Source organism: Tyto alba, unplaced genomic scaffold (assembly GCF_018691265.1).
Source record: "Tyto alba isolate M040663 unplaced genomic scaffold, T.alba_DEE_v4.0 Super-Scaffold_22, whole genome shotgun sequence".
In the NCBI taxonomy this organism is placed as follows: Eukaryota; Metazoa; Chordata; class Aves; order Strigiformes; family Tytonidae; genus Tyto; species Tyto alba.
Window position 1 is genome coordinate 10,770,182 of NW_024881296.1, and position 22,578 is coordinate 10,792,759.

The following is a 22,578-nucleotide window of genomic DNA, read 5'->3' on the forward strand; positions in this document are numbered from 1 at the left end:
TCTCTATCATTCATCAACAATGACCTAAGACAATGAAAAGGGCAGAATAGTTTAATTAGAATGATGAAAGAAAATCTTCATCTAATTTTGCTCAAGAAGTCTAATCTGGGAATCACAAGCTGCTGCCTGATATAATAATTTTCCTTTCTGATATATCATTGTTTCCTTCTGTGTCACCTGACCCAATGCTCAGAAGTGAAATATAAGCTCCTTCACCTCAGAATTTGGCTTTCACAGTTCCTTCCTTATGTGCTTACCTGGTTAAACCTCATTGGCTCTGATACTGTAATGGGATCTTTTTTAGCCCTAAGCTCAAAGAACTCAAAGAAAACAAATGAACAAACAACTGCTTCCTGATCAGTCTGTAAATGAAGCTCAATGTGACTGAGAAAAGGAAGTTGTGTATTTTAGCTTGAGAAAAGGAAGTTGTATATTTTAGCTTTTCAGTCACCATTACACACCATTAGCAGAGAAAGTGTAGCTAGAAGGAAGTTCACAGTGCAGCAAGGATTCTGCAAGAGCATTTCTAAATAAATGTGTAGTTCAAAAAAAGGCCATTTGTTTACCAGTGAGGCAATTCTAACCCTGACAAAAGCTCACTTAACCTTCTGATGCATAGGCAACTCAGACCAAACTTACAATATTAATATTTAAAACTTCACTTGTCTCCTTGTGAAAATAATTTGCAGTCTTCAGCTTGACATGTAAGGACTCTGTGAAATCTATTTCAAAGACCTGCTGAATGACAACAGTGGCAATGCATCGTATATGAGGTAAAAAGAAAGAAGATAGCGATATCCTGTAAAAGAAAAGACACAGGATACAGGAGCCATTGTCTAATAATCACCACTGACTCCGCTCCAGACACACTCAGAGCTAGGCATGGAGACATACATGACTTACCCCAGGGGCAGAGCCCACGGGGAACTAACAAGCCCACAGAGAACTAACAAGCCCACAGAGTCAGTAGTATCTGGCCATGGGGTAGCAAGATTATCAAACAGGAAGAGAAGGTGATGGTTCTCAGTCATGTATATTGCTAAAAATCCACTGAAGGACTATGCTTATTAGACTTCTCTTCCTATTTGATAGTTATAGGAGGTTTCTGCCATATGGGGTACAATTCACTGCTTCTATCTTTAATCATCAGTCACTACCCAAAGATATCTGCCTTTCTCCATTACCGACAGTGCAAATCTTGACAACAAACCAGGACTAGTATCCTTTAGCTACTTACAGCTAAGTGAAATTAATACAACTAGGAGCAGAATTTTTATGGTTCCTTAGATTTCAGTGCCATGAGCTTTGGAAAAACCCTGATCTTTAGATTTCTAAATCTAAATATGAATTTCATTGCTGATCATCCACACATGTTGCAAAAATTATCCCTTTGCACCATAATTCAGCATCACTGCCTCTTAAGAAGTGGGGTTTTTTAATTAACTCAAAGACAACAAAAGTTGAAAGCTCAAGATATTTTTCAGTGCAGGACAAGAGTTTTTTCTTCCCTTTAAAGCAAGCCTAAATTGACTCCACATAAAGATGATCACTAGACAGAAGGATTCCAAGACTAAAAAAGAAAGCAATGATCTGGAACGAACTAAAGTTCAACAGATACATGGTAAAAGCTAAAAACCTTGACCTTCTTACACATTTACAGATTTCTCAATTCAATTTTTTTTATTAAAACAAATTTCAGTGCCAGGGAATTAAAGTACACCCAGAAACACTAGGATGCAACTAAGCATAGTTTTTCACTCAGTTATCATACCTCAGAACAGGGGATTGCGCTTATGTTGAGGGTACTGGGGTCCACCCACTCTACAGCTTTGTTAATTTTGCTAAAATCTTTCTACTTCATTTTACCCACAGGCAGGGGTGGAATAACCCAGAGGAAATAACTACAAACCTCATTCAAACTTGTTAACAAAGTACATTATGTAATAATTTCTTACACTACTCAACAAGTTTCCCTTGACGTTTTTGTCCCCTTCTTGTTTAAACACGTTACAGAGTTCGAGGTCACTAGTGCAGCTGACCAGTATGTTGCTCGAGGCTTTCCTTAGCCAGCCCTCTGTGCAGAGATGCACATGAAGCAACATGGGCCGAACAAAATCAGTAGGGTAGGAGAAAGCTGCAAGGTTACTTACAAGGTAATGGCCATTTTTTCTGTTTTCCAACACAGGCTAACTATACAGAATAGATAGATATAGTCTCATCCTGTTAGTATTATACTGATAATGAATTACTTGTAACTGCTCTTGATTTCAACAGCACTCCTCTCGGGAAACTCCATTGTACTACATATGCTCTGTCTCACACAATGCCAATTATACTACAAATTTTCTGTTGAGACCTCCATCAGCTAAAAAGCCGGTAATTGCAGGATGTAGAAAATTAGTAAGAGAGTATTTTGCTGTGGTTCACTGAGGCAAAAAATCCGTATATTTACATGAATGGCTAAACTACCCCATCAGAGTTGCCCTTTAGAAGTCTCAGACTCTCTGTCTTCCCATGTGAGCTGCTCTTTGCCTGGACTACACGTGCCAACAATTGCTGCAATATCCTTCTTTAATTGAATCATCACAGTGCCACTTGAGAGCTGCCCAACTCAGTGAACCAGGGGGCTTTGTTCAGCTAGTCAAGCTGCATCATAGAGAAGAAAAGAGCACAAACTACAGGAACTACAAATCCCATGAGGCTGCACTGACAAGCACAGATACAGGCAAACGGATTGCCAGATAAAATATTTCAGTGTTGCTCACCAAACTAAAGCAAATCATCTCAGGTCAGGAGTTCTGACAACATTTTCTCTAAATCAAGTGCGTAGAAATGAGATAGTTTGGCATCTCTGTATCAAAGATTTTAGCATTTTCCATTTAATGCAGGATTATTATTTCAACTCTTCATACCTATTTGGGATAAAAACAAAGTTTAAAACATTCAGAAGTCCAGGAAAGTACATTTAGATTTTGACTAAAGTACAAAGCTGAAAGATGGCTTAAAGTATGCAAGATTAACCAAACCATTAATGACAATCATTCATGAACTATCTGAGCTCGCTGAAAAAAAAGTTGGTCAGGAGTTCCATTAAATCAGCAATATCGTTTCTCCAGTCTACCAATACAGGGAACTGTCCTAAGTACTTTCTGAGGAACATCAAATTAGAAGATAACTTACTCAATTAAAAGTATACAAGAATGACTGGCCCCATCCTTTTCAGAACCTCTATTTGCTGAAGCAATTACTTGACACCATGAAATCAAATGACAAATCAACACTAATGTTTCCAATCATATTAAATGGATGCAATGGAGATAGTTTGAAGAGCCTAATTTACTACATATACCTGTGACGCTGACACCTCTGCCTCGTCTTCCTGTCCTTCTGCAGTATGAAGTCACTGGTGTGAGCAAATAGTTCATACTATGTCCTCAAACAGAATGCTTGTGGAGAGCCAAAGATGTTCTGGCTTTGCATGAAGCACAGAAGTGTATCGAATCACTATCTGTCATCACTCTTATATCTGCCTTGGTAATTAACAATTTGTGAATATCTAATTAAGATTCAACATTATTTGCCCTATTTACCAGTACTATGTCAGACACAGCAAATAGGTAATATTCCAAATTGGTTGTAAAACTGGTGGCACTATATATATTAGCAGCCTGTGCTTACATTATATGAGTGCAGGGCAAGCTTTTGTCATTTGTTAAGAATAAATTAGGTTGTTTTGAATTTATTTGAAAATCAATGCTAGTTCCGTGCAATTATTATCGAGACCTGAGTTTTTTCCAATTAGATGAACAGTCCGACTGGGCTTGTCCCTGCCATCAACACTGCATGTTCACCACTGATCTTGCATCAATATGATAGACTCTGCACACTTTGCTAATTTAGAACTGTGCTTTTGGAATGGTAATTTTAAGCATATCCTTGTGTTACTTATGCACCCCAAATGCTTAGTCAACAAAGCCAGCATTTTTTTAAAAAAATGCTTGTAGTTTATTACAAATCATATAAGTAGTTCTTTTGCTTTTCATTCCTGTGCCATGCCCATTTTCAGCAGTTACACCAAATTATGGGTATCAATACCCGCAGAAGCAGAGAGTCCTAGGGACAGTTAATGAACATGTACTTACAGAGACACAACTAGGCTACTATAAAAGAAGCAGTATTCACCCTTCAGCAGTGTTGAACTATGTAATAATAAAATTGATGAAAATAAATCTCATTAGACATGTTCTCTCAAAGGGGAAAAAAGCACAATCTTCATGTACGGTTTACTGAAATCACACAGAATATGCAAAATCAGTGAAGTTACTGGCAGCTCAGGTAAAGTTACTTCATAATGTTTTACTTGGAAGAGAGGGTATGTGAGGAAGAAATATAGTTTCAGAATTTAAAATGTTGAAAAAAAAATAGTCCACTGAAATAGAATTTAGTTGATCTCTATTTAATACTTTCTGGAAGAAGGATAAACTTAAAAGCATACTTTGAACTCCTGTGATTAACCCATAACAATGTGGCCAGTTTGGAAGCTGCAACTGTCAGTGATCCCTAGATAAAGAATGGTTAAAGGTTAATCCCCATCATATAAAATTACAATATTGAATGGAAAATCCTGAAGATACCATATAGTACATTCTGTAGATAGTGATTTATGCCAATACATTTTCTCTTTTCTTCCAGGGACTGCTAATGCTGAGCTAGTGGCTTGATGCACCAGCAAGTCAAACAATATGACTTTTTTCTCTGCCTCATACACTGGAGAGCTCCCAGTAACCTCCCATTTCCACCACTACTCTACAGTTTCACCTGATTTATTTCTTACTGTGCCTTCTTTGGATGAGTTGAACTAAAAACATCTAATTAATACTAAACTTCACCAAGAAAAAGTGCTTCTTTATTCTAATAAAAATAGTTCAAGTTTGCTTCTGTCAGTATATTTTTTGAATAATTCAGCATGTCAGAATTATGTCAACAAACCAATACCACAGCATGGGCTATTACTTCCATTTTTTTCAATTAGACTACTTTTTGTCTCACCTAAGAGTCCTATACCTAAATACATCCAGTTTACTGCATTTATATTAATGCGATATGGCTGGACAGTGAACAGCAGACTGAAGTAATTTCTGAAAGCTACTCAACTGGTATTACAGAAATGCCATATAACTTCAGGGGGAATATATCATAATGATTCAGCTTTGGAATCAAGAAAAGGTTATAGAGAATGCCATGCTAACTATACAAAAAATTGGGTAGGTGGCAATTCCAGCTCCCTGGCCTTCATGAAAATGCAATTTCAAACAGCAAAAAATCTTACTAAGTAAGGACAAAGGTTGTATTTTTTAAATTAGCCACTTGAAAAAATAATTCAAATATTATTTAAAATTGTTTCATATTATTAATACTTCATAATTGATTTTTACTCTGGCCTTTCCAAGCCAATAAACATTTTATATATTTAGGAAATGTCACAAACAGACACAGAAAATATAATAATCTATGCACTCATGTAAAAGTTATCACTTTAAATGAATGGTTTTATGGTTAAATTCCATATAGATAAAGAAAAGCATTTCAGTTTATTTATCTGTTTTTCTTGGAACTTTGAAATTATTAGAATTAATTAGAAATCCAACTTTCTCAAACCCTGAACGCTAGTGTTGCACCAGAGTGAACTTATCCAAAGGGGTTAAAAAGCACATCCAGATGGTGAAATTTCGAAACCACTGAAGGCTATGATAATGTTGGAAGTTGTATCTCTGTTTTCAATAAAATCATTCTTTCCATCACAAGTGTGAAACATTGGTTAGAATGACAGAGGAAAAGGAAGCTTCACTATGGGTACTTGAGAAGGAAACACAGCTTGATGAAGGAGGTCTTGGTGAAAGAGCATTTATATTAATAGAGGGATTTCTGTAAGAACAGTTTATTCAGAATAAAATACAATTTTTTTAAGCAGCTAAAGCTGTAAATAATATTTATTAATTTGTCACGCCATGACTTGAGCTTCTCTACTGTGCTACCAGACATAAAAATAATGTGTCTTAGGCAAAATACATATTTTTAAAATATGGTGCTTCAAAGCCAAGATGTTTCCTGACTGTTGTACTGACTGTTTGTGATACAATGGTCCTGACAGTAAAAATGGGGTCTCCTCTATCTTTTAGAAACAAACAAGCTCAGCTGGAAACCTGACCTCTGAGTTCCCAGATGGACTTTTCAAACCCATATCACAAAAATTTTCAAAAGGTTTGGATTTTTTTTGAATGAGGTACAAAAGCAAAATGTCAAAATTCAACAGAAAAAAAACCCAAACAAATAAAAAAACCCCAAAAGAAACAAAAACCAACCAACCAACCAAACAAACAAACAAAAAAACCCAGAACATATTCTAGTACCCTAGTCAGTATACAGGCTGAGATTTTAAAGAAGAACGCACAAGCACACATTTTTGTAGGAGATGCAAAACAAGGACTAAGTCAGTTTATACGCAGCTAACTCAGATACAAAAGTGAAAGGTAGCTAATGACGCATTTTGGCTTCACAAAAATATTAGCTATAGGATATAACAGAGTCAAATTATATACATCTTCCTAAAAAAAGTTACATTCCTCAGAAGAATAGTTACATTTACTCCAAAATATTGTAATTTAATCCTAACATCCACAAAACCAGATGTTTTCTAAATTGGTACAGCTTTATTTCGTCATCTGTTACTAAGGGTTTTAAATCTAAATTTGTCTGGTTGGAATCTCTTCCTCACTTGTCAGATTATCCCAAACATTACAAAGCCATATCTCAGCAAAAGATCATTTTAGAAGCAGCTACTGCAGCGCAAGGAGGAGACCTTTTAAAAAAATGCAATGCCATTATCCTTCAAATGCTGAAGAGGGAAGAAGTAATTATAAGAACTGTTTAAGATTACATTGACAGAAGTAACATTTCAGGGTAAACAATGATATGAAAATGGAATACAAATTTAGAAAATGAGTCTGCATATATTTCAAAGTTCCCTAACTTGCTCTGGACTGTAGCTGATGAGGAAGCTGATCAACGCACAGGATTACTTCTACATTCACAATGAAACTTCAAGGAGGAACACATATCATACAATCACAGAATACTTCGGGTTGGAAAGGACCTCCAAAGATTATCTAGTCCAACCCCTCTGCAATGAGCAGGGACATCTTAACTAGATCAGGTTGCTCAGAGCCCTGTTCAACATGACCTTGAATGGTTCCAAAAATAAGGCATCTACCACCTCTCTGGGCAACCTGTTCCAGTGTTACACCAACATATGGAGAATATAAAGCCTAAGTAGTTTTGTGATTTTGGCATTGCTTTCTGCCCTGTGGCGAGGGAAGAGTGAATGAGGCAAGCTGGTCTTCTGCTAATATTTTAGCACCTAGGGAACTGAGATACTGTATTAAAACTAAAATTTTAGCTCTCTCTGTCCTTTAAATTGCTCTGAGGCATTGAACTCCATTAAATACAGAAATACAACTGCTATGATCAAAACAGTTTTTTACCAGTAACTTTTAAATTATGCTCTTGTAAAAAAAAGTTGTTCTTAATAATTGTATTACAGCATGGTAACTTTTCACTATCCATTCTATTTGGCATTTAAAAAAAATGGGCTGCTGATGTAACACGGTCATGTAGCATTATATGACAGATGGATTGGCTTCACAGTAGCTACACAACTTATTTGAAAACAAGTATTTTATTTTACCTAATCTGAATAGACAGAAACTAGACAGTCATGGATATTCTGGCTGTGTCAGTTCTTAAAGCATGTCTAATTCACCCATTTTCACTTTAAGAACAATGTAAAAGAAAGGAAAACAAATTAATTACTGAAGTACTGATCTGCCAAGAATTCTCCTAAAAATTACTAAAATCATAGCAAAAGTAACTCAATTGATAGAATGTAGCCCATTGCTTCTTTTTAACAGTTATCTGGAAGAAGAGAGTTAGCCAGAATTTTAATAAGGGTTTTTGAATCTACACAAATGAATAGACAAAACAGAAATGAAAGTTCCTTGTTTAAAAAAGAAAGCTAAGTTAGCTATACTCTTTTATCAAAGCAGGCCTTCCCAGGAGCTTTCTTAAAAGGAATCTCTGATAAAGTGCAGTAGCGCCAGTCTGTCAAACTCCATTAGAACACCTATTTCTATCATACGTAGTTACCTCACACACACACACAGAGACTCACTTCTTGGCTTCATCTGTTAAACTTTAAGTTACCTGATTTCCAGAAGCCCTGTCCTTCTCCATCCATTGACCTATTTTTTTCTCACTCCTTATATTGCTGTATTTTCACAAGGATCACCTCCACGTGTTGGTACAGGAACAATTTCAATACAGCGCTTAAACAGTTGGAAAACTTTAAGGCTGAAATTTTCTAAGAAAATTGAAGTAACTAAATACCTAATTCACATTAAAAAACAGTAGACTGAAATATCAAAAGACAATGGATGACAGAATGAAGAGTGCATACATTCCAGTGCTTTGTAAAATAGCCCATTCCAATGTGACATTTCCTAGTTTATATTTTGGCTGATTGCAGTGTAATTAGCAAACGTAGAACACATTTTGTGATACTTCCTTTCAATAGTATGTAGTAATTACACCAGCTCTAGCACTCCACTGGACTTCTTCTGAAGGAATTAAGGAAATTAAAAACTGACTATCTCCCTCTGTCTTATTTATTTTTTCTCTGTTTTAAAAAACATGAATTTGTTTTATGAACTGATATTTTTACAGAAAATCCAACTATAATTTTCTTGGGGATAAATAAAGTAATTTAATTTTAGAAGGCTATTTTGCCATCAAAACACTAGCTTTTGAATTCTGATGACTTAGACACTTTAAAGCAAATCAGCTCTGAATGTTCTGTACTTGTCCAATGTAGTCATAGTTTGACATTTACTGTATCTACATTTTATTTTCCTTTGCAGTCATATTTCTTTTGATTAGAAATATTCTGTCTTTATTGTCAAATCATGTTTGTGCCACAAAGGAAGTAGAACAGCAGTCATTAACAGATTTGAAATATCTGAGCTCTGAAAAATGTGAATGATGGCTCTAAAGCCATTTGTTTAGTCTATCATTTGATAAACAATTAGGAAACAAGATACTCTTTTGTTATAAACCAGTTTTGGTATCTACATACTATTATATGTATACAATGAGATGAGAACAATATTAAAATCAGACATTGTAATTTAGAACCAAAAACTGAAAATGGATTTGAGTGAAATAAAAAAAAAAAAAAAAAAAAAGACAGGATTAAAGCCCACCAATTCATTTGTGCAATTATTTTTTACTCTGGAAAAATTTAGGCAAAACACTGCATGAAAAATTAAGTGAGAAATGGTGAAATAGTACTATTCAGCCAAATTTTATTTTGCCAGAAGGACAGACTCGTTCTATGTATTAGTTATGGTGAGCAGAATATATAACACTTTGAACAATGGAAGTCTGCATGCCATACACATGTTTTTATCAGCCACAGGGTTGGATGAGGCATCTCAACTTAATCTCAAATCTCTCAACTGATGTGTACTTCATTAATTTGAAGAGTTGGAAGAGTCAGAATCTCTGTACTAGATCCAGTTGGATCAAACAGGTAGTTTGAATGTGGGTCTTAGAAACCTTAGATCACAAGTTTCATAGAAAGTTACTCTCAGAACAGAGAAGCTTGGTTGTAATAAAGTAATTTCGCATTCAGAAAATCCCAACCCTTTCTGAAGAGCATTTCTGCCATCACCAGTTTATCTGTTTTACCAGTTTAAAGGATGGAACATAATAGGGTTTAACAACCAAAGCACTAGCTCAGAGAGTCCTGTATCTGTGCTAAGGAGCATTTAGGAGAACCCATCTCACACTCCTAACATATTAGAGATGAATCATTGCTAGAAGAAATGAGATACTTACTGGAAAAAAACATATGTCCCTATATAGAGGGATTACCCTGCAAGAGAGACCTACACTAATAAATTAAAATATAATAAACAGAGGTAGTCTGGAAGCACCTGCCCCTTCCAAACATAAAACACAGATTCCTGCTTTTGGCTGAAGAGAGTAAGTACATCATACAATCAGTCTTTACCCAGGCAAAATTAAGGGGCTGCAGATGATGTGTACAAATACAATAAACCCTAATTCTGTTCTGATGAATTTTTTCAAACAAGGTGGGAGAAAAGTAAAATACCTAAACACATCAACACTGATAAGATTCCTCTGGCATTTGGAAAAAACAGAGTAAATTGCATTTAGCAGATTAATCACTTGACTAGGACTTCGGATTTCTTCTCCACTTTGTCACCGACTGACCTTTGGCAAGTCACCATAACCTCCTGTGGCTGAGAAATCTGAGACACAACTAAGGAAACCACCATTAACAAAATAATCGTCTAAATACTTTTGATGTGCTGGAGCACTGTAATGCTAGATGAAATTATAGCATTCAGATTTTCAACAGACTGGAGAAAGCTGCAGAGTCATGACTATTTTTTTTTCCACCTTATCTCTTCTCAGAGACATGAATCAAAGCCTACTGTACTGAATGAATGCATTTTCTATTATATTTTGGGAATAAATCCTAGTATCTCTATGTAGTGAGCTTCTAAATATTAACTACTTCATGACTGTCATAGCATATCTCCTCTTTTCCTATCAAAAGTTGAACTATTTATAAAGTTCCAGAAATTAAATTTAAGAGGTTACACGCAATCTACAAATCCACAACACTGTATCATTTCTGTATGGTCCTCCCTAACAACTTAACATCTTGGATGTTAGATGTCTCAATTGCATTTATATATGTGACTGAGATGTTCAGTATTCTGAAGGAGCATGTTTAGAGACATATTTGTTTACTGTATGCCTCTCTGTTCCATCTTTATCTTATCACATCTCATTGCACTACATCATCTCTCAAGAAAAACATGACGATGAAATACACTGAAATCACTTTAAATGCCTTTTATGTGTTAGACAAAGCAGAGAGAGAGGAGGAAATAATGAGGACAAGGGTAATACTCATCTTCATTATCTTTTTATCTCTTTTGAAACTTAAAGATGCAACTCCATTCTGTGTACATTTGAATTTTAGTTTATGGTCATCATATACATTCTTATCAGAATTTATTTCTTGATACATACTCCTGCTTAAAGATAACTACATAGAATCTTTGAGATCTAGTACTGAAAACTGGAGTTACAAAAATATTCACTGTCTCATAATATTTGGCAACACCTCCCCCGATTCCACATCAATACTAGATAGGTCAGGTAACAGCAGTGTGTTCTTGAAACCTATTTTAAAATAAATCTTCATTTAAAGATAAAAAATTCCCCTTCGTACATGAATTCTAAAAGTGGTATCTAGGCAAGTCTTCTAACATGAAAGACCTCTTTGTCAAAAGCCCACATCTGATTGTTACCACAAAAAAAAAGGAATTCTGACAAATACAGGCACTACCTTTCAATCACTTCTTGCTCTGAAGTAGTTTCCACTGTACACTGACCATGGTGCTTCTATTATTATCTTGAATATTTTAGATATCTGTTTTCATAAGAACTATTGTTGCAAGTTCAGAGTTAATAGAAAATGTTGCTGACAAAAGAGGCTGGACGCTCTGGAAATTCTGTTGAGATTAGATTGAGGACAGGAGTGACCTCTAACCTAGTATAAATAGGTAAAAGTAATACAAATATTAATCAGAATAACCTCTGAATTCTATTTATCCTGCATAGGTAGTCATGATATCCGGACATTCATGATCCACTCAGTTCAGGAAAATGGAAAATACCTGCTGTATACCTATTGAGTCGAGCCTTACGTAAACTGAATTGAAAAGACTTTTGCTTCGGGATGAGATAAGGTTACACTTTGAGTTGGTTTTGCCCCTGGTAATGTTTGTAAACTCCCAGAAGTGAACTTAAACCTTGGCATGGCTTTAAAAATTAGTTCTAAAACATAACTGAAAGTGAAATAAAAGATATGTTTAAACATTATTAAAAAGAGCAGACAGGTTGCTTGTTTGTCTTTCTGCACTCATCAATCTTTATGGCGTTCTTGGATGACTGTTCTGAAATCACTAGCAATATTAGACAAATTGAATTAATCTGAGTCATATCTACTTTTTATTTCTTACTCAATTCACTGAATTTGGTACAATGTAACTAAAGGTCCATTTCTCAAATAAAATTTTCCTCTTCAACAAGTAGCATTTGATAAACTGCCTTTAAGGTCAATTGTAATGAACTATAAATTAGTCCCCTTTTTTGGGACATTTGCTTTTAACCCTTTGTGTACAACTGCCCAGTCTCTGCCCAAAAGAATGTGCTTTAACACTGTGTACCAGTCCTGCTTAGCACTAAATCATAGGTATGGTGAGGTGGGTAGGTTTGGAACTACATGCTGGCTTCTCATTATTTTAAAGCTGGTCAAACCTGTTATATCAATACCTTTGCTTAACTTATTTTATAGAAACAGCAACACTATTTTTCACATCATACATTCCTACAATACTTCAACTCTAACATTCATTCCAAAGCAGCAGTCCATTCTCCACACCCAAGTAGTTGTGGACCTGTCTTGATGATGCTAATGAATGTATCATCAGGGTTCAAGAATCACTATGCTTTTGGGACCAGTAAAATAGGTCTTCTGCACAGACAACATATTTGAAATTTTCCACTCAGAACAGTTAATGCTTGAATTCTACTTCCTGCATACCATCAATTTTGTGCAACATTTTCACACAGAAACAAATTGTGACCCCACTTTTGCAGAACAGATCTTTATCCCAGTATTTTTATACAGTATAGGTACGTAGATATGTATACATATGTATACACAAATGTTTCTAAGTATGATTTTTATTCTGTATTTTAAAAAAATCTTATAAAATTTGATGCAAAAGGGCTTGCTTGGGGATGTCAAAATAGTGGTTTTAGACTTCTTATCAATCCATCTGCTTAACATTCTAGGTTCTAAGTCATATTTATAAATTCATGCAGTAATCACTTGCAAATTCAACTGTATTTTCCAAACAAAATACATGCAAGAAATGCCCAGACACAGAAGGCTTATTAGAAATAAATAGGAGATCAATTTGCACCTTGTCCCAAAAGGGAGGAAGTGATGATTTGCTTCATTTCCTTTTCTTCGCTATGTCAGTTAGGCTTACTATCCTGTCAGAGTATTCCCACTGTGTACTCTGAAGCATCTGAAGAAGTTGTAACAACCAACTGGAAAGTGTGAATCAGAATTTGTTCAACATAGCAAAATGAGTTACCACTACCAAGGAACTAGCAAGAATGAGAGATTTTAATCTCAGAATCTAGACACTGTTCTAGGGACCAAGTCATTCCAATGACTAAATATTCCAAACCAGATCATAAAACTGTAATTGCTAATCAAGAGCTTAAAAGTGGCACATTGCATGTCCTTTGACAGCCTTCAGAGCCACATAAATTAAAAAATTAAACCAGATACCAACAGATAGAAGAACACGTGATAATTCCCATAGTTTTTACTACTGAATATTGTTGCCCTTAAACCAATAATCCTAGAAGATTACTGCACCAAAACACTCAATACATGTCCACAGAGAGTTATTATTCATACTGGTAAAGCTGAGCAATACAGTTAAATGCTAGCCAATACAACACTAACAATTTAAATTCTAGTCAATACAAAAGTGAACATCATCAGTGATAGAATGCATAAAGAAAGGAATCCCTGCCTTGACAAGCCATCATTTTTTGCAGGTACAATCAGGTAAATATTTCAACTGACAAGAGAAATTAATATTCAGTATTTAACAGAAGTAAGATTTTCTGCTTTACTGAACAGTTGTGATGCATACAAGCAGGCACGTTCATGTAGAAGGAGGCAGGGGGAAAAAAGCACTAGTGAAATAGCTTAAGTAGGTTCAGTAAATATATGGAAGGTAACTATGCCTAGGGAGGGATGCAGGCAAACTTAAAAAGGACATGGAGATCACTGAAGCAGACAGAAGAATAGTTAACCTTTGCAGATGAACTGTGAATAGAAGGGAACTGATATGGAAATGAGAATATAATGTTAGGAATCACATTTGAAAAAAGCTATAGACCTTCCCTGGATTTCTTTTTCCTTAAAAGCTAATCAGATCATAGAAGACGTTATGAAAACCACTGACATTTCTCAAGAATTCTGATATTTTCATTCAGTACCGTATTACTTTAAAAACAATTTTGAAGATTTCACATGTACTATTGACATTGAAATAAAAATTAAGTACATGTAAAGTTAAAAGATTTAGGTAATTTCTTCCTATATTAAGGCTATTATTCTTTGTCATTTGGAGATTGTATTTCCTAAAGGCATATTTTTAATATAACATTTTGAAATGTAATTCTGTTGAAAAATGGAATCTCTGTGGTTAAGAAAAATCTTTCCATCTTTTTCTGTTATTGCCTGCAGTTTGATATCATTTTTTTGCCTCAAAGCTTCTATTTTGTTCATGGCACTATGACTAAATTCTAATAAACCCAAATCTAATGAACTGGGGTCCTCACAGTTCTACACTGTGTAACAGTGAGTTGACAGTAGGTCTCAAAAAAAAAAAAAAAAAAAAAAAAAAGAGAGGGCCTTTTGCTCACTTGGTATTTCCTGCAGCATATCACAAACACATTCTCCACCCTGGCACTTGTGCTGCTGCGTATGTGACTAGATAAACACTGCTTAGCCCTGTTTGCCTGGGTAAGTAGCCAGAAATTTCAGGTTAAACATGCTACCAGCAGTATGTTGCCACCCGCTGCAGTGTCAGCAGCAGCCCAAGAAGCATGTTGTGTGCATGGCATACAGGACTACGCAGCGTTGATACCAAATGCAGGGAAGTAAACCATCTAGACTGGATTTCTCTTGTTGGTGAACTGTTACTGTACCACTTGAGGTGAGTTAAACACACATTTGTGCTTAAATAGAAAAAGATTTAATGAACAGCGCGTTGGAACAATTCCTACCACTGTAAGCAGTTCTGTAAGGCATCTGCAAAGATGTGGCATGAGCCCATTCCTTAGCCCGGTGTTCATTTCATCCCCCAGCACCAGCTCTGTTTACCAAAAGTGTCCCCTGAGCTCTCCCGTTCCAGGATCGATTGCTACAAGACAATGAATGCTGCAGCATTTCCTATCTCATCAGCAAGGAAACTTCATTCCCTCACAGGGAGTCCTTCTCCTCCTGGCACCTGCCTCCTGCCAGTTTGACCTGTTCTGCAGTTGGGCCACCTTGCCCTCCATGCCACATCATTCCTTGTTCACGAATTACCACTGCTGAGCACTTACAGTGTGAATTTCCCCTTCAATCTTCAGTTTCAATTTAAGTTTAAAACTGAAGTTGGAGTTTCTGTTACATTTCCTGAGGTATCCAATATACCTCCAAAACTACATATTGTTTCCCTGAATTCACCACAGGAAAATGTGAGATTCTTCATGTTGCACATTACGTCTAGATAAAGGCCCAATATCTAGGCCAAAATGTTCTTCACAGTGACGTTTCTGAAGTCTGTCAGCATAGGGCTGAGTCCCCTTTGGCCTTGCCCCGAATCCTGACTGAGGATTCAGCACGGGGATGGTTTTACCTCAGCAGTTCACATGTAGGCAACTGGGACAGCACAGTACCCCAAGGGCTCCTGCTCTGAAGCAGTAGAAAACTGCTTTTGCTGCATTTTCTCTTGCATCCTTGCCAAGCACATACAAAAGCAATAATTAGTTCTCAACCTCACTAATGCTCACCTAATGTCATCTCAGGAGTTGTCAAATCCCTGACTCCAGCACTAAAACTCAAATTAATATAATTAATAGGTGCTTAACATGAAGTCTACCTCAGAACTTCAGACATATAGTAAGGCTTACATATTCAAAACATTCACAGCAGTTCTGTTGTGTTGACTACAAACCTAACAGCACTTAAAACATTCAACTTCTCCAGATTTTTAAATTTAACTGCTAGAAGGTAAATTAAAATCAACAGTAGCATTCCCTCTTCTAACTATACAGAAGACAGAAAAAAATAATATTTATGGCTAGAGAAGATGTAGTGAAGAAAAAGTGAAGGGTGGGCAAGAATGAGCCAAGTTATAGAATGGGGTCCATGCAGGAAGGGGTTAAACATCTGGACTGAAAAAATCAGAACTGAGATGACCAAACGGGAAGAAGACAGATGTGAAAGACATAGACAGGGCTTTTATCTAGTGAAAGATGTCCATGTCCATGCTAGGGGGGTTGGACTAGATGATCTTTAAAGATCTGTTCTAACCGAAACCATTCTGTCGTTCTACTCATCTGTGAGAGGCAGAAGAAGTGAACATCAGAGAATTAACATTTCTCATGACACATGAACTAAGGACATCAAAATAAATTGTAAATGAAAAATTAAAATAAAAATAAATGGCAAAAGTCTTAAGACAAAGAAAGCAATGTATACATAAATAAGTTGTGGGACACAACTTCAATTTAGCTAAATAAAATTGATGAGTAATTGAGCTTCAGCAGCACATAGGAGACTTCTTAAAATTTAACTGAGTTCTATGTTAGCTATACTGAGAAAAAAGAATAGCATTCATTGCTGTTGCAAGAACCTCAGTCACAGTTTTAAAGATGCATAAACAACACTATACTGTTTTAAATGCATTATTCAAATTTAGGTCATGCTTCCTCATCCTTGATATTTTCAAAACTTTACCTCAAAAAGGTTTCCAGGGTGGGACTGTTTGCTTCTGAAAGCCCTAATAACCTCTTAATGGCTCAGTTAGGATGATGTGTCAGAGGAGCGTTACATATATTGCATCTTTTGTGCACACAACTGAAAACAGTTCAGATATGGAAGAAGGAAGAAAATGAGGTAGGAAGAAAATGAGGTAGTGGCTTTATTCTGAATTCAAATCATAATTAAATGAATCAACAAAAAAATTACAAACATTTTGTTAAAGGAACCTACAGAGCTGTGCATGCTGACACACAGAAGTGCACAAACACAAAAACGTGTTTCTAATATTTGTTTCCCAGAACTTTATCACGTGCTCATCCTTTCTCCACCCGCATCAAAATCTTTGACAACCAGATTATTAATCTTTAAAAGTTATTTTAAGTAACACTACTTAATTTCAAAATGTATCATTTTATTTAAATATTTTTAGATTTACAGTAATTACAGTTTCAGTTACTAAAATTTAAAGACTTTCTAAAGTAACACATTTTAGTTTCAAACCCACTGTTCATATTTTTTCCAGAAATAGCAATATAAATATTTTAAGTTATTTTTGCCAAAATAGGGGAAAAGCATCTTTGCTTTAAACTAAGACCAACAGGGGAGGGAAAGGATGAACAACAACCGAGTGAGGAAGTGGTGAACCATGTTGGCAAGCAAAAGGTGTGGGGGGTTTATTATCCACAAGAGTCATCTTGTAGATTACTTGTAGGTTACTCTTGTAATCAACAGCACAGGACTGAAAGGAGCCCACCTCAAGCGTATGTACATAAGCAAGGACATGCCTACAGGACAGCATTATGGGGACACCTCTCTTACCTCTCCTGGGAAATCAGCACAACTGAGTGGCTCTTGGAAGCCGTACACGGAAGCATATAGCAAGAGGAACAAGCAGGAGGAATCAAGAGATCTGCTTGCAGTTGCAGGGCTCCATCTTCCTGGGATGTTGGAGACCTGGTGGGATAGCTCATACAGCAGGAGTACTGCACTGGGTGGATATGGGCTCTTTGGGAAGGATGGCCTGGAAGGAGAGGAGAAGGTGCTGCCCCTTATGTGAGAGAGCAGTGGGAATGTGTGGAGCTGCACCCTAGATAGATGTGGAGCCAGTGGAGAACCTATGGGTCAGGCTTAGCGGGCAGACCAACGTGGGTGGTATTATGGTGTGTCTGCTACAGACCATGTGATTGGGAAGCAGATGATGTCTTCTTCAGACAACTGGAAGAAGCCTCACATTCACAGATGACAGTCCTCATAGGGGCTTTAACCCTCCTGATATCTGCTGGAAGTGCAATGCAGCAGGGCATAAAAAATCCAAGAGGTTTATGGAGTGCACTGATGACAACTTCCTGGCAGAGGTGATTGACAAGCTTGACAAGGGCAAGTGCAGTTGAAGGTACACTTCACATCCTCTCAAGAAAAAACTGGTTTGGGGCAGCCTTGGCAGCAGTGACCAAAAGCTGGTGGTGTTCACAGACGAACAAGATTCTCCTGACAAAGCTCAGGTGTAAAAAGGAAGTAAGCAAGAGGTGGAAGCAGAGTCAGGTCACACAAGAATGTGCACAGATGGGCAGGGTTAGAAAACTCAACTGGAGTGAATCTGGTAAGGAACATGAAGGGCAACAAGGGTTTCTACAGGTCTATCAGAAGCAAAAGGATGACAAGAAAAAATATGAGCCTGCTGTTGATGGGGCAAGGGACTTGGTGGCAAAGGACATGGAAGAATCCAAGGTACTCAATGCTTTCTTTGCCTCATTCTTTACGAGAAAGGAATCCCAGGAAAAAAAAAAAAAAAAAAAAAACAAACAAAAAAACCCAAAACTTTAATAAAGGGGTGATTGAACACTGGAACAGGTTGCTCAGGGAGCTAGTAAATTCTCCAACCTTGGAGATACTCAAAACCTGACCGGTCACAATCCTGAGCAAGGTGCTCTAGTTAACTCAGTTTCATCACTGCTCTGAGCAGTGAGTGTGAACCAGAGGTCTTTTCCTGTGTTCTGTGATTTCACCAGGCATTTGATTAGGCTACTACTTAACAGTAATCCCATGGTTATCTGATGCACTAGCATGAAGATACACAAGTAGCCTAGGATTCAATGATACGTGTAAAATTTCTATTTTACTGCTCCAATTTTTTAGCTCACTTTTTGTATTCACAAAATGACAAACTCATTCAGTCCCAAAGACAACAGATAAGGCAACTGCCTTATTTATTATGTTTTATAGGGACACAGAAAAATATTATATACAAACCAGTTTTGCCATTCAACCTTTTATGTGGTTCAGGAAGCTGAATGACACTCTTAAGCATCACATATTATACCCTTTCTTGCTCCCAGATACTTCTAAATGAAATATCTATACACATGAAGGAATGGCAATAAAATGAGAGCTAAGGGATTAACAGTGTTTGAATAGAAGCTTAGTATGCTCTGGATAAAAGCTTTTATGGAAGATGGGCTCCAAATCCTTCAAAATGATGAGTACCTCCACCTTCCACGGTCTCCCTGAGATGATAAAGGTGCTCAGCACTGAACTTCTTTGTTTCCCTACTGACAAAATGAAGGCTTTCAAGCAACTAACAGGTGAAAGCTTCTCAGCAACTAATGGTTTTGATTATCTTTTCAGATATGAAGTGGAAAATTTATTCAGATTATTCTCTTAGTGTAATCAGGAAGAAAATATTTCATATACAAACAGGAAGTACGTAGATTTTTTAGACACTGTGCATAGACATTTTAAAAATACTCATGAGTATTTAAAAATCTTTTGAGTAAAACAGAAGGTCTTTCTGGTGGAAATACTACTTTTTTCAGCCCAAATAAGCAGCAAGAAACCAAAGACTATATGAACCCAGACATAAACTATAGAAACATATCTATGTAGTCTCAAACCTCATGATGATGATGATTTTTTTTTTTTTTAAGGAGTAGTATAAAAGGGCAATCTGACTGAATAATAAAAACCAGCCAGATGATCTCTGAAAAGATCAGTTCAGGCTGCTATTTTAATTCACACATTGATATCTTGGCTATACAATGGATTTCATCAGTGCACTGATGCATTTATTTTTTACTGATGACTCTGTGCTCATCTATAACTGATCAGTTTCAATTTTTTCCTAAGAAAAATAGCTTCCCCAAGAGGAAAATTCCCTTCCCCTCAGTCTCTTTGATTCAAATTTCACATATATTCAGTTTCAGGTTTAAGGCTGAAAAATTGAGGGGACAACATATGAAAGGGACATCATTCTGAGCAGCAGCATAATCTATCAGTGAAGACACTCTATCTCCACTGAGGTTCTTGGGTCTAAGATACATTTCAGCAATATTATTTAATTTTCATACTCTCTCTCATATATTTGCAGGGCAAACATAACACTTGATCACCTCATAACATGGACTTTCTCTTTGCTCATGGTAACCTTTTATGGAAAAATGATATATTGATCTTACATATAGGCCACTGAAGAGAGAGAATGTACCTACACAAACTTACACATGAAAATACAAGCAGGCCCTGTCTGTGCTCTGCACTAAGTAAGCCAAGTAGCCACACGAGCATAAAGGCAACAACCTGACACAGTCAGACTTGAAGCTTTTTCAGCACATGATTAGGTCTGTGCACTGGGTACAGCCCCCAGGCAGTGTGGGCACAACTCACAATCACCTACAAAGGACAATACATCTGTGCTGTTAATGACTTGGTAAGAGTCATGAAGTAAATACAGAAAATAAATAAATGTAATCCACACTGCACAAGGATAGACTATAAGCAAGTCAACCATCTTTCCCTTCCTGTGGTGTCAATACTTGTGTCCAGTATCTTACACCATACATTGAAGCAATCTGTAATTGTTGGGTCTAGGGCACATGGAAGTCAGAGACTGAGACAATTTAAATTCTAAAAAGTTCTTCCATAAATTAGAAGATGCAGAATAAAAAAACATGTAGAAACCATCTCTGCTATTTACGTTTTTTATCATTCTTCGACTCCTAACTGGAGAAGAGGTATCTTCAACATCAGCCTCAATAGCTCAAGTGCCAAAAGAACCTTTTATAATTTAATAATCCTTCTCCCAAGACATACACACAAATGTCACATAAAAAAAATGATTCTATTTGGGATTGATTCTAGCTACTATCCCAATTTTCAGGAACAAAGAGCTCCAGGCCACCAAATGTTCAGTATTTAATCATGAGTAGGAACATAGGCAAAGTTACAAAACTACAATACATTTATTTGTGAATTCTGGTTCTAGTGCTACTGTGATTAAGCCCCTACAAGCACTTTTCAAGACTAATGATGATCATTTCAGCTGCAATGCAAATAAGATGCTAACAGTGTAATAAGAAGTTCAGCTGCTCATAGCCATCATTCCATTCCCATTCAAACCATTCCATACCAAGATGAAGACCAGGTCATTACAACAGAGTATGTGAAATAAATGGCGTACGAAGGATTTTCTATTAAAGGGAAACTATTTTCTAGTTGTCAGTTGAGCATTATTACATATGTCAAAGCTTATTTTGATATATTTAGTCTGTTTTATATTTCTGTTCCTCTTGAAGCCAGTCCCAGAACTTGATGGTATTCTCCTTTGTTTAGTTTTCAGTTACCTATTTCTCATTTGATTTTTCGCGTGTTTATATCAACTCTGATCTGATGTTCCATATTTATCTGTAAAACAGTATTTGAGGGACAAAACTATGCCCTTGAAAAGTCTGTCTGAAAACTACACAAGGAAGCTGTCTATGAACTCCACTGACAGTATTTGTGCTTTCTGACTTTCTGTCCACGCCCTGAGACTCCCTTTACTGTTGTTTAAAGCTGCAAGATAGTAAAACTCTTCACTGTGACTCCTTGAGTAACTGCTGCTCAAGCCTTCTACCATTTGTCTGGTACCTGGAACCTGGATTTGAATCTCCAAACTTTACTTTTGTTTTTTTTTCTGCATATATTGCAGTAATTGCTTTTTATGCATATATTATGCTCATAGGCTATCAGGTAAAAAGCTTATACCTCTTATTTTGAAGCTAAACCTTCAGTACATTAGGTAAGCTATATCAACAATTGACATTGTTAAATAACAGAGAGAAGAATAAAACCCACTAGGAAATGGTTTGCTTATACTGCAGCACGTTATCATGGAATTCATTTTTATTTCAGTCATAATAAAGAATTATTCCCATGGTATTATAAGGGCTTATAAAATTCATAAATTATTTAGTACTTGCAAAAGTGGCAACAGAGCTTCTCACCTGATGGTATGTAAATTTATTTTTGAATCTCATTTGGGTTCATAAACAACTATTTTAATCAATTAAGTGTAAATGAACCAAGCAATATGTAAGAGTGATAGCAATACAGGAATGATTGCTCAGTTAGGAAGTTAAATGAGATGATAAATTCCTAACACAATATCTATCAATTCTTGCAAGTTTTTTATTTTATGTTTCACAGCTATGGTTTATTAGATTCGTGTAGGATTTCTTGTCTTGCCCAATGCAATTCAACCCTAATAGCATTAATATCTAGTTTTCTCTATAGCGCCCATTCCACAAGTGTACCACTATCTGTCTGAGCATCAACTTCAGCAATTTTTTTTTCTGTCCCTCTCTGCTTTCCCATCTCAGATATAAGCTACTCTCTTTTCAATCTCTCATTACCCTACTTGCCTTCTAGCTGCTGGTACACATCCTTGAACCCAGCTAAGATCCCAGCACTTTTGAGTCAAAGTAGAGCAAGCACAATGCAGCTCTGCCATTCAGAATTTAGGTCATAAAATTGACAGGCTCCCA

The 22,578-nt window shown here is 36.4% G+C and overlaps 1 protein-coding gene across 15 annotated transcripts in view; it reads right to left on the reverse strand.

Moving 5' to 3' along the window:
• Positions 1-22,578, reverse strand: part of RGS7 (regulator of G protein signaling 7) — a 256,688-nt gene that overhangs the window by 145,180 nt on the left and 88,930 nt on the right. The window contains exon 1 of one of the 15 annotated variants that reach the window (XM_042795912.1): positions 2,766-2,836. The exons of the other annotated variants lie outside the window; for them this stretch is intronic. Within the exon in view, the coding sequence (XP_042651846.1) occupies positions 2,766-2,783 (18 nt within the window). The 5' untranslated portion in view covers positions 2,784-2,836. Of the gene's footprint in view, positions 1-2,765; positions 2,837-22,578 lie in introns of those variants that run through there. 15 annotated transcript variants of the gene reach the window in all.